The 15,672-nt window shown below is 32.5% G+C and overlaps 1 protein-coding gene across 7 annotated transcripts in view; it reads left to right on the top strand.

Annotated features, from left to right (window-relative positions):
- The window catches only part of CNTLN (centlein), a 374,623-nt gene that overhangs the window by 192,878 nt on the left and 166,073 nt on the right, over positions 1-15,672 (top strand). For all 7 annotated transcript variants that reach the window (XM_064381308.1, XM_012449978.3, XM_012449977.3 and 4 more), the window contains 3 exons: positions 4,776-4,952; positions 6,738-6,863; positions 15,212-15,333. In XM_064381308.1, the coding sequence (XP_064237378.1) occupies positions 4,776-4,952; positions 6,738-6,863; positions 15,212-15,333 (425 nt within the window). The remainder of the gene's footprint in view (positions 1-4,775; positions 4,953-6,737; positions 6,864-15,211; positions 15,334-15,672) is intronic.

Genomic DNA, 15,672 nt, shown 5'->3' with positions numbered 1-15,672 from the left:
ACACACACACACACACCCCTGACCCGTACTTGGTTTTCAGTGAGATACTGTTTTAGGAAAAAACTATTTGTTTTGCTGAGGTATCATGTCCTTTTTAAAATGTTTTTGTTTTGCTATAGGCTGTGTTATGTGTTGACAAGTTTAGAATTCATAAATTTCTTAAAACAAGTGAGATAATGTATGTAAAATGCTTAGCCAGAGGTAGGAACTAAACACTTTTTTGGTAAATGCTAGTTGTTATCATCATTGCAATGTAGTAGGAAAAATATATTTAGTTATAATTTGCTAATAAAACAATTTAACTTACAATTTTTGAAATTATTATAGCTGTGAAACAATTTTCTGTGTATTAGGCAATATTCAGTTGGCCTCCACTGTAATGGTGCCCTACAGTATTTCTTGGATTTAATGCAACATGACTAGATATTTAAGTTGTATAATTTAAAAAATAGTAATTTAAATTAAAAAATATACCTAAAGGCCCCTCCCCCATACTTCTATTTTATTTAATATATATCTTCTACAGACCTTTTCAATCAAAATTAGCTCTGTGAGTCAATGTGAAAAATAAAGTTATGTATTAACAATGGCAATTTAAAAAGATTATTTCCACCTTGGAGCCTTGAGAGGCTACCATGGGAGACTACCTGGGAGACTATCATGTAGTCAGTCCACTAATCATTTTCCATCAGATTAATTATGGTATAGCACCATACAATTATATTCCAAGAATATATAAACTAAAAGGGAGCAAAATATTTTTAATATTAGATTAAAAATTTATTTATAAAATATGAATAATTGTTAGGAAAGTTAACTTTTCAAAGATTGTAGGATTTTAAAGGTAATAGAATAAACTTCAACAGAGAGGGGAATTGGTTAACTTGATTTTGCTATGCATGTAAAGCAGCCCTTAAAATGGATAAAGATACATAATGATATATAAAGATCTATGAGAATATAAATATATACTCATATATTTTATTATGTATACATATAATAATTATATATGTATGTATTTGTGATTATTATGTTTTTAAAAAGCAAGTAAAAAAGTACAGTATGATTGTGGACAAAATAATAGCTTTACAAGTGGAGTAATCTGACAAAACTCTATTTTAGCCAGGTGATCAAAGTGAGTATCAACAGTAATAAATCAAGTTGATAGCATATACCCTTGATATGATGTGATGAAAATGGCACTTTACCTCTATGATCTTCCTTCCCAAAACTCATAACCCCAGCATAATCATGAGAAAAACATCAGACAAATCCCAAAGGAGGGGCATCCTACAGAAAACTGTCAAGGTCATGAGAGACAAGGAAAGTCTGAGAAACAGCCATGAGGAGCTTAAGCAGATATAACAACTAAATGTAATGTATCTTAGAGGGGATCCTGAAACAGAAAGATGACATTAGGAAAAAACTAAGGAAATAAGAATAGACTGTGTCCTTCAGTTACTAATAATGTATGAATATTGGTTCAGTAATTGTAACAAATGTTCTGTACTAATTTAAGATGTTAATAATTGGGGAAACTGATGGGTGGGGGTAGGAGGTCAGGGAGAACTCTATAGTATCTGCTCCATTTTTCTGTACATAAAAAACTTGTAAAAAATAAAGTCTATTAATTTTGAAAAAGTATGTTAAATGACAAAACTATAATAGTTTTCTTTTTTAATTAAAGTCTGGGAGATATATCACAATCTTACTAGTATCAACTTTGAGGGATGAGATTGTGAGATTTATTTATATTTCCCCTACCTATATTGAAAAATTTATATTGAACTTTTAGTCATTTTATTGGCAAAAAAATAAATATTTTTATTTTGAAAAGCATTTGGCTGGGTGCGGTGGCTCACGCCTGTAATCCCAGCACTTTGGGAGGCCAAGGCAGGCGGATCATCTGAGGCCAGGAGTTTGAGATCAGCCTGACCAACCTGGTGAAACCCTGTCTCTACTAAAAATACAAAATTAGCTGGACATGGTAGCTCATGCCTGTAATCCCAGCTACTCAGGAGACTGAGGCAGGAGAGGAGGTGGAGTCTGCAGTCAGCTGAGATCGCACCATTGCACTCCAGCCTGGGCAACAAGAGTAAAACTCTCTCTCAAAAAAAAAGGAAAAGAAAAGAAAAAGAAAAGCATTTAGTGACATGTTCATTGTAAAATCTTTAAGGAATTCAGATAAGTACAAAGAAAATAATTCCCCTTATAGTCTGTCTGCTTAGAAATCACACTAACACTTCAGGGTTGTTTTTTACCTTATGCATGTTTGGTGAAATCTATTTTTATATAGATTTAATAATGTACCCTTTTGTGCCCTACTTTTCTCACTTAATTTATTATGGATATCTTTCCATATTAGCCTTCAGCATAATTAGAAGTAAATTAAATGTTTGGTACATTTTTATGGGTTTTGATACATATTTCAGAATTTCTCTAGAAAATTTATAACAGATTATACTTCCACTACCACATTCTCAAAGTAACCCATAAACTGGATCCAACCAACCTTTGAAAATATGGACACTCTCCTTAGAAATCCTAATTCTTTGCTTTTCTTGAAAAATCAGTAAATCTAGCAACATTGGGCACATTCTTCCCTGAAAACAATTGGCTGGAGTTGAGCAGCAACTGCCCTAAAATCCCTCCTTACTCCTCAGCAGTGAGGCTGAGTGTTGACACTTCATTTTGCCCATATTTAATACTTAAAAAAATGGTTTTATTAGGAGAAATGTAAAACACTTCTTGTAAACATGTCTCTAACAAAGTGATAAAAGGCACGAGAGAGAAAACTACACTTAAAGAAAATAGGAACATGAATAAGTTACTTTGTAGAGGGGAAGGACGCATCTGCATCATTAATAGGTATGCAAAGTGCCTCTGTTGGATGAATTCTAAAGCTGTTATTTGAAAACAAACCGAACACATTTTTATTTGCATTATCTTCCTGGCTTCTATTTACTGCTTTCATAGTATTTTGATGTTCTGTTATTGTTTATTGAGGAATTTTGAAGGAATGCTGCCTAAATATCCTTTATTAGCAAAAATATTAATAGAAATATTAGAAATTAATTCATTATTATTATACTGACAGTATCCACTGTTGGAGCATTATTAATGTATTCTTGAATATTTGAGTTATCATTGTAGCTTCTTTACTGAATATTAATTTTATAATATTCCTAGCTATAGCATTATGATCCATTGATGACTTAGGAAGTTCATTTATTGAAGAACACAGGTTTGTTTATTCGATATACCAATAAAGTAAAATTATGTTTTTCTTGTTTTAAGTTTTTGTTTGACCTTAAATTATTTATTTAAATTTTATTTTGTATATGATAGGTGTTATGTATCATTTATAATTTTATTAAAGGAAACCTAGACAAGAGCAGGTAGCCTTTTGAAATGTAAGCTTGGCAGCCCAATCAAAGGAAATATTTCTAAACATCATAAATTCGATTATAACACAGGAGAAAAAATAAACAAAAGTTACACAATGATTAAAATGGTGATAAAACAATAGGACAAAATCATTTAGACTTACTGGCATATAAATGCTTAAAATATTTTAGTTTGATGTTCAAAGCATGATAACGAAGTCAGTAATATATTGTAAGTATGCTAACAATACAATATAAATAATACTTTGAGGAAGATAGTCATATAGAAGAATAAAGGTTGGAAACAAATGAGGTGATTTAAATATAAGGAAAGTGTAATAGTATAAATCAAATATGGCCCCTCTCATTATACAAATTGCACGTTAGAATTAGGAAAATTTTGCATATCCTCTCAGAAAAAAGCAGGTACAATTGGAAAGGATTGTACCTTTGTTGGTTCAAACAAAGTTAACCCATGTATATTTTTCTCTTAGTACTTAGGAATATCATTTAGGAAGGATGGGGCTCTTCATAAGTTTATGTGCAAATATTTTCAGGGTTACTAGATCCTTACTGATAATGTTAAGCATCATAAGATTTGACATTTGTTTGCCTGTAAGTCATCAAAAACTGTTTCCATGTGATTCTGTGTCTTCATTTTTGTAAATGTAGTTGTTGATTTGCAATAGCATATTTTCATGGGTTTTAATGGCCTCAAGTGCATTCAGTGGAGACAGTGGTCAAATTTTGCAGAAGTCTAGTTTTCATGAACAGTTTTCCTAAAAGATTAGTTTTCTTTTGACTTCTGTTGTTACAATGTGGAGCTTACCATTAGCAGTTTATCTGAAACATGAATAAATTTCAAAGGAGAATGCTATAAACTATATTAACTTAAAATTATCACAGTTCTTTGAGGAGTTGTTATTAAATTAGGACACAGTAAAAGCTAATTGTACTTATAGTGCTGTTGGTTTCCTTTTCCCAGGTTTATATTCTATGGTATTGTATGATGCTTGATGTCCAGATGGTGGATTGATTATTTTGTGAGGGACTATATGTGTGTATAATCAGAAATTTGAAATGACCAATTGATAGATGAGTGGTGTGTATCATGCAGCCATACTTTAAATTTTTTCTTTTGAAAATCTACATGACAGCATTATTTATGAAAATACTTGCATATGGACTCTTGGTTATTTTATTGAAAAATCCTATTCTGTGGAATGAAAAGGTTCAGCTTATGCTAGTTAATTGTTAGAATGAAATTTTCCTTCTCTTAGTATTTATAATTTCTATAATGTAATGTTATATATAACTATTTGCATATATTTATAAATAATGTAAGATACAATCATACATATATATTTACACATATACTTTTAAAATCAGGTACCTCATCACCCATCTTTATCAAGTTTAGAAACATTAATGGTTTCACAGAAGTCTGAAATCGAGTATTTACAGGAGAAACTAAAGATAGCAAATGAAAAACTATCAGAAAACTTATCTGCCAACAAAGGTTTCTCAGAAAAGAGCATCAGGACAAGTGCTGAAGGAAAACATAAGGTAGGGACATTTTGTCATTTTGTGAATTTGCCAAGTTGAGGCTGGAAAGACAAGAGATGAAGTTAAAAAACAAATGGCAGCATTTACTTCTCTGCTTACATTTCAGGAAGCTTTCGAAAAATATTATGTACCAAACTCTTGATAAAATACCTCTTAGGAATAAGGAGTTTTCCCTTTTTAAAAACTGAATTATATTCCCAAATTAGTTAATATATTATTAGTACTATAGCCATTTTGTCAGTAAATTAACATTCTTATATTAAAACTTTTGATAAGTTTTCCTCATCTCTCTGATGTATGAATCTATCTGATTAAAATTTTATTTTTAAATGGTGTTTACTCACTTTTCTAATTTCAATGAAAATAAAAATATATCTAATACGTCTTTCAGATATGGTGTTTAAAATACTGTCTGTGTGGAAAATAAAATGTTAAATGAATTTTAACACTAACATCTGCACTTGTTATATATTTTTATAGATTTCAAGGGATAGCAGTAGAAAAAAGCAAATTTTACAAAGCATGTTTCTCATTTATTAATGTCTCAATTTTTTTCTTTTTTTAGTATTACATATTTGTGTTATGCTGTAAAAGATTCTACGAAACGTTGACTATTATAAAAATTCCATAATATCATGTAGTACCTATATTATTTTTAGATAAATTGAAATAACATTTTCCTCAAATTAAGAGCTTCAGCATATTTTTCATACACTTGTTACTTCAGCAATAGAGGAATAATTTTTTTTTATAATGGGAAACCATGTTGTTAAAGTAATAGTTTTTGTTTCTTTCCTTTTTTTCCTATGAGTAGAACAAACTATCTTAATAAAGGAAGTTTTTAAAATTTGAACCATGTTTCTGAGGTACTGTTATTCAAGTTCTCTAAAATTATTAGTAATTTTCAGAAAATGAGATTTATTTATTAAAACATAACTGCCTTATATAGTTCTTGCCATTTTGAAGTAGTTTCACAAGCACTTAGCTTTATTTAAATGAAAGAAAACATTCCTAAAATTGAAATGTAGCATTACCAGGCCTAATTTGATTGCTTATTCAATTGCCAAAGTTTAAAAATATATTATGATTTTTGTCTGCTTTTAATAAAAGTCAAGAAAAAGAGAGGGGTATCTTGACCAAAATTTTCTTTCTTTTTATAAGGCCATGCAGTAAGATGAACACTGTGTTACCCAGCTTAATAGATGCTTTCACATATTCTTTCTCCAGATTGGTATATGAAGCTGTACATAATATAAACATATTCTTGTCTCTAGTTAGCCACATTATAGTTAATGACCATATGGTCATTATGGTATAAGATCTACTGTCTGTTGTATTTATATTCCTCAAGCATATTGTTCCTTCAACTTCACAGTGTGTTAAACTATTTCAAAGGGAAAAAAATCCTTTCCCTCTTGTTTCTGGTTGTCCTATCAAGTGTAACCTTGGACCCTTATAGAGCAATTAGACCAGCCTCTATCCCCTCCTTTGTAATGAGGTTTCTTGCATTTCTGAGTCTATAACCCTTTAGTCTTCCCTAATGGGACATCATTATTCTGAAAGAAACAATGTAAATGTAAATGAATATTCTCATTAACGAGTCACAGAGAAACCTTTAGCGGTAGCACTGTGGTAATTCCGCTTGTTATTTCTCTGGTATTCCATGCAGGATTTTTTTTTTATAATTCATTATTAGTATTCAAAATTACTTGTTCTTTAATTTTGCATGTCTTTCATAATCCAGTGTTCCAACTAGTTCAACCATGTCCTTGTTTTATTCTCCAGGAACCACCTGTGAAACGTTCAAGGTCTTTGTCCCCAAAGAGCTCTTTCACAGACTCAGAGGAGCTACGGAAGCTGAGAAAAGCTCAAAGAAAGATTGAAAACTTAGAGAAGGCACTACAACTAAAGGTGAGCATTAAATCATTTCTTTAGTAGTAACCTTGCAAAGATAAAAATATATCAAAGTAAACATACAGTTCACAAATTACTAGTTGTCATTTTTCTTTCCTGAATGTAATTGCCCGTATAAAAGTGTATAATCAGTTCATCTTTTTCTGAGGATTATAAAATAATATAAAATATTTGCTACTTGAAAACTAAATATTTATTTACTACTTTCAAGTTACTTGGTAATATTTTGTCTTAAAATTGGGAATAAATTTCGTACACTTTCTCAAAGGCAAAAAATAGAATTGCAGCAAGTGGAAAGAGAATTTCTTGATTTTTATATATAGTAAACATATAAAAATAAAGGTGAGTTTAAAAGCATATTAACCTAGCTCAGATCACTTACAATTATCCTTTATTGAAAAATCACATTTAGTCAAAATGAGAAATACATATTTTTCATTTCAGCTGAATTTGTCTCAGAACATATGACATTTAAATGAACATTCTACCCATGTTTAAGAAACATATATGTTATTGGTCTGTCTTTGAGAGCTTATATTAATACTTTCTAATTCATACTTTGTGAATTCTCTTTCTCCGAGAAGTTGTTCATGCATGTTGAACCCATTTTGTGTGACTATATTGAGAGCTTTAATTTTTTCTCTGACTTTCATTCTTCATTTACAATTACCTGAAGCTGTGTCCTATTTGAAGTTTAATCATATAATTCTTGAATAGTTTTATGACATTTTGTAAGTCCAGTGCTTTACACATTATTAGAATTTAGTACATTTAAAGCTCAGATACTTTGTCGTATAATATAGATTACTCTTAAGGAGAAAAAGGTTTGGTTTAGATTATGTGGGTAATAGGGTTTAGGGGTATAGTTACCAATAAGCTATAATTAATCATTTTAGTCTGCCTTTCCCTTTTTTTTTGAGATGGAGTTTCGCTCTTGTTACCCAGGCTGGAGTGCAATGGCGCAATCTCGGCTCACCGCAACCTCCGCCTCCTGGGTTCAGGCAATTCTCCTGCCTCAGCCTCCTGAGTAGCTGGGATTACAGGCACGCACCACCATGCCCAGCTAATTTTTTGTATCTTTAGTAGAGACGGGGTTTCACCATGTTGACTAGGATGGTCTCGATCTCTTGACCTCGTGATCCAGCTGCCTCGGCATCCCAAAGTGCTGGGATCACAGGCGTGAGCCACCGTGCCAGGCCTTGCCTTTCCCTTAAACATTAAGTTTTAATTTATGTTTATTCATTGTTAAACTATTCTAAAACATGAAACATTTCTAAATGAAACTATTCTAAAACATGAAAATCTACTGTTTCTACCAAAAATAAAATGTCCAGATGACCCCAGCTAGCATTTAGCCTACTTGAAATTTATAAGGAACTTAGATAAACACCTAGGTCATTTTCTCATTCGTTTCCTCAATAGCAATTGCTGAGCATTGCAATTAGCCAAGCATCTTACTAGTCACTTGTATAACAGGAGACATGTTGAGTTGCTATCCTTCAAGACTCTTTCTCTAGTTAAGAAGTTATGATAAGTAAGTAGTTAGAATCTTGTGTTAAGTGTAAATATGTGGTTAAGCACAGGGTATTATGGGCATTTTTAGGGAACCAGTCTGTCATCTTCCTCCTTTTGCATATATATATTTTTTTCTTGAGGCAGTCTTACTCTGTCACCAAGGCTAGAGTGCAGACACGATCTCAGCTCCTCCTCCTCCCAGCAACCTCTGCCTCCCAGGTTCAAATGATTCTCCTGCTTCAGCCCCCGGAGTAGCTGGGATTACAGGCGTGTGCCACCATTCCCAGCTAATTTTTGTATTTTTAGTAGAGATGGGGTTTCACCATGTTGGCCAGGCTGGTCTTGAACTCCTGACCTCCAGTGATCCTCCTGCCTCAGCCTCCCAAAGTGCTGGGATTACAGGCATGAGCCACTGTGCCCAGCCTTTTTGCATCATTCTTGAAATTTGTTTCCTGGATTCTTCAGCGAAACAGAACCAGTAGAATACACACACACAGAAACACATACATGCACATGCGCATGGAACAATTATTTACTTTATTTGTATGATTCCTTATAGTAAATTACATTACATTATGAGATTTCATATAAGGAATTGGCTTACATGATTATGGAGGCTCAGAAGAATAAGATCTACAGTTGCTCAGGGAATGCTATGCAGCCATAAGAAAGAATGACATTCTGTACTTTGCATCAACATGTGTGCAGCTGGAGGCCATTGTCCTATGTGAACTAATGTAGAAACAGAAAACTAAATATCTTATGTTCTCCTTTATAATTGGGGGCTAAATCCTGAGTGCACATGGACATAAAGATGGGAACAGTAGACACTTAGGAACTACAAAAGGAGTGGAGCGAGGGCTATAAACCTTCTTATTGGGTACTGTGTTCACCATCTGGATGATGGGATCAATAGAAACCTCAAACCTCAGCATCCTGCAATATACCCTTGTAACAAACCTGCACATATCCTTCCTGATTCTAAAATTAAAAAATAAAAAGATCTTCAGTCTGTGAGCTAGAGATCCAGGAGAGCTGATGGTATAGTTCCAGTTTGAGCCCAAAGACTCTAGAACCAGGAAAACTGATGGTATAAGTTAAGTTCAAATCAGAAGACAAGAGAAGATGGATGTCCCAGCTCGAAGGCAGGCAGAGAGGAAGGAATGTTTCTTATTCAGCTTTTATTCTATTCAGGCTTTCAACAGATTAAATGACTTCCATCCATATTGGAGTAAGCAATCTACTTTATTCATTTTACTGATTAAAATATTAATCTCATCCAGAAACATCCTCACAGACACACCTAGAAATATAGTTAACCAACTATTTGGGCAGTCAAGTTGACACATAAAATTAACTGTCACATATGTCATTCAGTAGTAGCAGATCTCTACCTGTTTACCTCAAGAAATCTGTAAGACTGACAGTTTGTTATTTTTGGCAGGAAGAAGAACAATTCAAAGATATTCTTAGATCTGTTCTCTCTCCATCCACTTCTTGAATTCCTTGTTTCAGAAAATGTCTCATAAGGATTATATTAATTTATTTCCTCATTGTTTTTTTATGACAACAGCTTTCTGTGATGTGATCCCAAGTTTATTTTCAGAGTAAAGTCCTTTTTTTCCACAAAATTTCTTTTTTTATTGATAGTTTTTTAATAGTCATAGTTTAAGTCAATTGATGATAATCATGAATTTCAAATATATGTCTTTTAGCAGATTTTCAAGATGAGGAAAAAATGGGAGCAAATACTTTTCTTGTATTATATCATTTAGTAGGAAAGGATTATTTATTTTAAAGGAGCCATAAAAAAGTCCCATAATCTAGAACATTTAGCAAAAGAAGTAGGTAAACAGAACCTGTAGAGTAAAGCAATTCCTAAGAGAATAATGGAGCCCAGAGTAATTGACTTTAGTCTAGTAAGAATAAATATCCCATTTAGTGAAGACCAAAGACTTCATTCCAACTCCCCTTTTTATGCTGTGATTATACTTATTGCTATTACTAAAGCACATGTGAGTATAAAGTAGTAGTTAATAATATTTCCTAGGGCTGCTGTAACAAAGGTCCATAGCCAAGTGGCTTAGAACAATAGACATTTATTGTCTCAAAGTGATGGAGGCTAGTAAAGTTCAAAATGAAGGTGTCAGCAGAGTTGGGTCCTGAGGACTGGGAGGGAGAATCTGTTCCATTCCTCTCTTAGTTTCTGGGAGCCTCAGGTATTCCTTGTCTTATAAATAGCATTGTCCTTGTGTCTTCACATTGTCTTCCCTGTATGCATCTCTCTTCCTTTGTCTATATTTCTGTTTTTGTAATTATCAGTCCTGTTGGATGAGAGCCTATCTAATGACCTCATTTTAACATGATTACTTCTGCAAAGATCCTATCTCCAAATAAAATCACATTGTGAGATACTGGGGATTAGGACTTCAACATACTTTTAGATGGGGGTGGTGGGGCACAATTTAACCCATAAAATGTGTCTTATGGTTTTTAAGATACATTTGTTGATCTTAGTGCTCCTTTTGTAGACCATTACTTACTAATGCATGTTGAATTTTTGTCATGGCCTTTGGTGTTATATGGAACACTTCTCTGGCAGAAGCTAATAGGAGCGTGATAGATAAAAATATTCCATGCTCAAGTGATTATTTTAAACAGTGGATTAAAAGGTTTCTTTTTTTTGTGAGCCTTTAACATATTCATGAGTTGTGAATCTATAAAAAGGCATAGACACATCTTTTCCCTGATTTGCTTGGTTATATTATACCTATTAATATTAACCAAAAGGCTGTTGTTGCATGAAAAATACTGTTGGAAATGCTGAAATAAAGACAAAGGACTTGCTCCATGGCACAATAGGTAGCTTTAGGGTCCCAAGTTGATTACCAAGGTGGATTGAAGAGTGAGAGGAACAAGTAAGTTTCAGGAGTAGCCCATGGAACATACACTTTGATACTTTGAAATGATGCTGTTTGTTCTATCAACAGTAAGTTATGCACATTAAATGATTCTTGTTATGAATTGTGTATAAATATTAACACAGTATCTTTCTGAGCTTACATTTATGGTTAGTTTTTTGTGTTTTCAAGATAGATAACCAATGTTGTAACAAATAGCCAGTAGAAATGGAAGAAATGGAAGCTATTTTTATAAAAATCCTACCCTTGATCCTGATTTGATTAATGTAATGATCTAACACTTATAAAGTATAATTTGGAAACCAGTACATCAGAGCTTTATGAAATCCACAATAATCTTGACTAATGTGGTGAATTTCTGTTTTACTGACTTTCATGCATTTGGCAACTTGATTCTATTAGTACTTTTCAATGTTGTTTAATAATATTAGTATGTCTTTTGAATACAACCTATATGTCTTTTATTTTTCAGTGGTCTGGTACACATCAACTTTATACATTCTGCTGAAATAAACATCTGTAATGGAATCCTTGGTATTTTATAAAAGATTTTTGGCTTTTTTTTTTTTAACTTCTTTAAAACCTTGCTCTTATTTTCTGAAGATTGAGCCACAGGTTTATGAACAATGTTTATGCTTTTGGTTTGCCTTATTCTCATTAAGGAGACTTTGTCCAAACCAGAAGATTAGATAAAAAGTTATTTATGTTTTTATGAATTTAGAATTAGAATTGCAAAGATCTTTGAGGAAAAAGTCAGTTGATACAATTTTTCCTGTTTTCTATTTCCTAATGTTTCATTCATTCATACTTGTTTATACACAGAAAGAGCCTTGCTAGGCACAATGACTCAGGCCTATAATCCTAGGAAATTGGGAGGCCAACATAGGCGGATAACTTGAGGCCATGAGTTAGAGACTAGACTGGCCAACATGGCAAAACCCTGTCTCCACTGAAAATATACAAAAAAAATTAGCCAGGTGTAGTGCTGCACACCTGTAATCTCAGCTACTCAGAAGGCTGAGGTGTGAGAATCACTTGAACCCAGGAGGCAGAGGTTGCAGTAAGCTGAGATGCCGCCACTGTACTCCAGTGAGTCTCTGTCTCAAAAAAAAAAGAAGTTAGAGCCTCTAGTTTAGCTAGTTTAAATGCAAACTCCAAAGAAAGTACTTAGTAAATGTTTTAAGAATTGATCTCATTCAGTAGCTGCCAGTGGAATATTTTTGTGTGTATCCTGTAGGAAAATGTATTAATTAGTGGTATAAAATACATTTTTGAGTCCATACACTTGATTTGTTATAAGATCTTTGGTGGTAATATTTCCCAAATAAAGTACTATTATTTTGCCTTTGCCTATTATATGTCAAAATTTGGATCATCATCCAAACTACAGTTAACTTGTGTTTGTTAGAAGGTTATAAAGAAAGCATTTAGATATTTTGAAAAATATTTCTTTTAAGATATCCAACTTTTGATGGATGGCTTCAGCTAGATGTATTCTGGCAGTTTTAAAATGAAGAAATGTTTTTCTTTCAACTATATCTATCTATCTTAGATTTATATTTTTATAAAATTTTACTGTCTATTGCTGAAGTAGGATAAAAGAATAATAGTCTCTAGAACTAATTTAATGCATGATTTACACTTTGACAACAGCATCCCCAAAGCATAAATCTTTGGATGAAACTACATTTTAAAAGAATTATTCTTATAAATTATGTCTGTCCAATGATTTGCAAATGATATCTAGTTGAGTTTTATTTTTAATCGTTTAGATTTTAATAATTTTATAAGAATTATGTAAATACCCTATTGTTACATATAATAAATTAAGAAGCAAGTAAAATTAAAGCAGAAAGCTCATCTGTAAAACCATTTTTATAAATTATACTTTAAGTTCTGGGATACATGTGCAGAACATGCAGGTTTGTTACATAGGTTTACACATGCGATGGTGCTTTGCTGCATGCATCAACCTGTCACCTACATTAGGTATTTCTCCTAATTCTATCCTTCCCTTACAGGCCCACCCCTTGACAGGCCCGGTGTGTGATGTTCTCCTCCCTGTGTTCATGTATTCTCATTGGTCAACTCCCACTTATGAGTGAGAACATGTGGTGTTTGGTTTTCTGTTCTTATGTTAGTTGGGTGAGAATGATGGTTTTCAGCTTCATCCATGTCCCTGCAACGGACATGAACTCATTCCTTTTTATGGCTGCATAGTATTCCATGGTGTATATGTGCTACATTTTCTTTATCCAGTCTATCATTGATGGACACTTGGGTTGGTTCCAAGTTTTTGCTATTGTGAACAGTGCCTCAATAAACATACATATGCATGTGTCTTTATAGTAGAATGATTTATAATCCTTTGGGTATATACTCAGTAATATATTATATATAATATATAATATATTGAGGTGATTCCTCAAGGATATATATATTATATATATCCAAGGATTATATATATATCCTTGAGGATATATCCTCAAGGATCTGGTTCTAGATCCTTGAGGAATCACCATGCTGTCTTCCACAATGGTTGAACTAATTTACACTCCCACCAACAGTGTAAAAGCGTTCTTATTTCTCCACAACCTCTCCAGTATCTGTTGTTTCCTGAGTTTATTATGATTGCCATTCTAACTGGCATGAGATGGTATCTTATTGTGGTTTTGATTTTCATTTCTCCAATGACCAGTGATGATAAGCTTTTTTCATGTATTTTTTGGCCATATAAATGTCTTCTTTTGAGAAATGTCTGTTCATATTAAAATATTTGAAATTCTCATGAGGAAAGAAACTCAAGAAGTTACTTATTTTACTTTGAGAAACACCATTTATAGTCATGTGCATGTCTTCTGAGGACTAAGAATTTTGTCTTTATAAGTTCATTTTATGTATATCTTAAAATGAAAATTGATCTCATGTGCTATATACATTTAGAAGTAGTCAACCATGCCACACATGGTGGCATATACCTGTAATTGCAGCATTTTGGGAGGCTGAGACAGAGGATCATTTGATACCAAGAGTTTGAGACCAGCCTGGGCAACATAGTGAGACCCTGTCTCTACAAAAATAAAATTAAAAACTTAGCTGGGTGTGGTGCTGCGTGCCTGTAGTCCTAGCTACTTGGAAGGCTGACATGGAAAGATTGCCTGAGACAGGAGTTTAAGACTGCAGTGAGATAAGAACTCCAGACTAGGCCACACAGGGAAGCCCTGTTTTCAAAAAAATAAAAATAAATAAAAAAGAAGTAGTTGATTACAATTGTTTAAGTTAGGTGTTGACACAACAAAGTAATGTTTGGATGACTTGTTTTATGATCTTATTAAGAGTAGTAAGCCTAGCTTTCTCATTCCAGTTCTTCATGGTACAATCCCAGAAGGTTAAACTATGCTCCTTCTAACATAGGTTCAGTCTCATTGTCTTTCTTATATGTGATCCTTGTGCCTTACTACATTTTAATTATGAATTCTTGTGCTAAAGAATTGTTCTTACTCTGATTAATGTTCTTATACTGATTATATTTGCACTTTAACAAAATAATCATGGTTTATGTATAGATAAAACCTTATGCTGAAAAAGAAAACAATTAAAAATATGGAAGATAGGCTTATTAATGTATATTAATTAACAACAAGTAAAGGAATGAAACTATCTTAATGGTAAAATTTTGAAATTATGTGATCAGCTTAAAAAATACATTGACTGAGTTGAATTTATGAAGCAAATGTATTCTCTGACTAGAAGAATTCTTTTTTCTGCTTAAATACATATTATAGATTTGTTCATGTTTACACACTATTTTCTTTCAAATTTCATATTTAGATGGGTAACCTTTTATTTGAAACATTATATTAATATTTTCTTCAAACTTATATATACTTGCTTTTTTGTGTTCTACAGAACCAAGAAAATGATGAGCTAAGAGATGCCCATGAAAAACGCAAGGAAAGGCTACAGATGTTACAGACCAACTACAGAGCAGTAAAAGAGCAATTAAAACAGTGGGAAGAAGGCAGTGGCATGTGAGTTACATAGCTCATAAAGGCATTTCCCTAAATATTAAATGGAATGGAGTAGCATTATATAGGTGTCTTAATGGCTTTTGTTTGGTTTTAAAGAAATTATTTGGTAGTCAAATCTTTATTGTGAATTTTTAAATGAAGACTCTAACAAATGAAAACAGAAATGTGTTGGTAATAACTATAGACTTTCTTTACACTTGCAGATATTAGCAGTCAATAATTATGAATTATTGTACACATTTGTAATATCAATGGAATAACAATAAAAGTATGTAATTTAAAGCAAAAATGGTTAATATCCATGCGATTGAAAAAATTGCTTTTAAATTAATAAAATAC

The sequence above is a fragment of the Aotus nancymaae genome, unplaced genomic scaffold (genome assembly GCF_030222135.1).
Source record: "Aotus nancymaae isolate 86718 unplaced genomic scaffold, 86718_ANA_hifiasm-v0.15.2.pri h1tg000003l, whole genome shotgun sequence".
NCBI classification, from domain to species: domain Eukaryota; kingdom Metazoa; phylum Chordata; class Mammalia; order Primates; family Aotidae; genus Aotus; species Aotus nancymaae.
This window is presented reverse-complemented; position numbering and strand designations above follow the sequence as displayed.